The sequence below is a fragment of the Trachymyrmex septentrionalis genome, unplaced genomic scaffold, assembly GCF_001594115.1.
Source record: "Trachymyrmex septentrionalis isolate Tsep2-gDNA-1 unplaced genomic scaffold, Tsep1.0 scaffold242, whole genome shotgun sequence".
NCBI classification, from domain to species: Eukaryota; Metazoa; Arthropoda; class Insecta; order Hymenoptera; family Formicidae; genus Trachymyrmex; species Trachymyrmex septentrionalis.
In genome coordinates this window covers 47832-49885 of record NW_017305400.1, presented here as the reverse complement: position 1 = coordinate 49885, position 2054 = coordinate 47832, and the positions used below count along the sequence as shown (strand labels likewise).

The window sequence follows — 2054 nt, the reverse complement described above, 5'->3', positions numbered from 1 at the left end:
CGGTCGATTCTTAGAGATTGGAAAATTTGATCTTGTATCTAATAATTCCCTGAATATGTCCGAGTTTAATAAAGGAATTAGCTTTCAAGGAATTCTACTGGATAATATGTTCACTGGTGATCACAAATATAAATTCCTATTGTTCAAAATGGTAGCCGATGGTTTAAAAAATGGAACAATCAAACCAATTCAAGCAAAAATTTTTCCAAAAACTGATATTGAAGAAGCTTTCAGGTTTATGGCCAGCGGGAAACACACAGGAAAGGTATGCTTATATTGAATAATAACAGAAGAGTTTATTCGCAAGTTAAAGCCTTATATAATCTTATTGACATGCATAACGTGCATTTTTGAAATATGATTATTTTTATAGATAATTATAAACATTCATGAAAAGGATGAACCTTTAGATAAGCACATTCTTGCGTATCGTCGCTATTATTGTCTCAAAGATAGGAGTTACATTATACTAGGAGGCCTGGGCGGATTTGGTTTAGAATTAACAGACTGGCTTATATTTCGTGGTGCCAGAAACATTGTTCTGATTTCAAGAAATGGAATAAAAAACGGTTACCAACGTATGAAAGTTCGATTGTGGAAATCGTATGGCGTAAATGTTCTGATCATCAAGAATATCGATGTTGCTGACCTCAAAGATTGCGAATATCTTTTAAGGACTGTAGAAAAAGAAGCTCCGGTGGACGCTATATTCAATCTGGGTGTGGTACTGAGGGATGGCGTCCTCAAAAATCAATCCGCACAAACATTTTCAGAGTCCTTCCAATCGAAAGCTCGTGCAACGCAAATGCTGGACAAACTTTCTAGGAAAATCTGTCTTAACCTTCGACATTTTGTGGTGTTCTCTTCCGTTTCCTGCGGCAGAGGATACATTGGCCAGACGAATTATGGCATGGCCAATTCCATTATGGAGAGAATTTGCGAGAAGAGAGTGGAAGAAGGATTACCAGGATTAGCGATTCAATGGGGAGCTGTGGGTGACGTAGGTCTTGTCGCTGATATGCAGGAAGAGGATAAGGAATTAATCATTGGTGGTACTTTACAGCAAAAGATTTCCTGCTGTCTCGATGAGCTTGATAAGTTTTTACTTCAAAATCGGCCGATTGTGAGCAGCATGGTCGTAGCTGAAAAAAAAATTGGATGTCAAGGAAATCTGGTAGAAACAGTTGCTAATATTTTAGGTAGGTGCTCTTATGAAAACTTATTCAACTTTAACTTTTGCAAATATTTATTTGCTAGTCTAGTTTACGGAAAAAGCGTTATACTATTGATTATAATAATTTTATATTCTATATTGTAGACATAAGTGACATAAAAGTTGTAAGTCCAAATTCATCTCTGGCCGAACTTGGAATGGACTCCATGATGGCTGTAGAAGTCAAGCAAACTCTGGAACGAGAATTTGATATATTTGTCACAGCACAAGAGATAAGAAATCTTACTTTCGCAAAACTCATTAAGATGCCTATTACAAGCATCGGTGACGATGACGTGGATGATGATAAGATATTTGACATAGAGAAGTCAGACGGTTTAAAACTTTTAGTTGGTATTACATTAAAAAATGAAGACTTTGTTTCTCCAACAGATTTTTCAACTAACAGACAGAACAGTACGACTGAAGTATTTCTTATACCGGGTATTGACGGATGTGGTCCTGTATTTAAAACCGTAATACCATGTATTAAATTTTCAACATCAGTTTTGCATTATACGACAAATAACATCAATTCTACAAATATGATATTGGAAACGACTAATCAACTCACAAACGTATGCAATCATCACAATAGTAATTTCATTTTATGTTGATAAAAATTGTTTTCATCATTTCAGTAGATATAAATTTCATCGAATACTTTTTATATTTTTACAGCATATACTTTCAATACTGACAAATGGAAAAGATTTTGTAATGGTAGGGTATTCCTTCGGATCTCTTATCGCAATTGAAGTAACAAGAAGATTGGAAGCTAAGAATTTTAAAGGTCGACTTGTCCTCATCGACGGTGCTCCTGAGTTATTACGAACAATGT

At 35.2% G+C, this 2054-nt stretch overlaps 1 protein-coding gene across 1 annotated transcript in view; it reads left to right on the top strand.

The window, feature by feature from the left end:
* The window catches only part of LOC108748804 (fatty acid synthase-like), a 32342-nt gene that overhangs the window by 28792 nt on the left and 1496 nt on the right, over positions 1-2054 (top strand). Inside the window, exons 16-18 of the mRNA XM_018487165.1 lie at positions 17-265; positions 374-1199; positions 1319-1791. Coding sequence (XP_018342667.1) covers positions 17-265; positions 374-1199; positions 1319-1791 — 1548 coding nt within the window. The remainder of the gene's footprint in view (positions 1-16; positions 266-373; positions 1200-1318; positions 1792-2054) is intronic.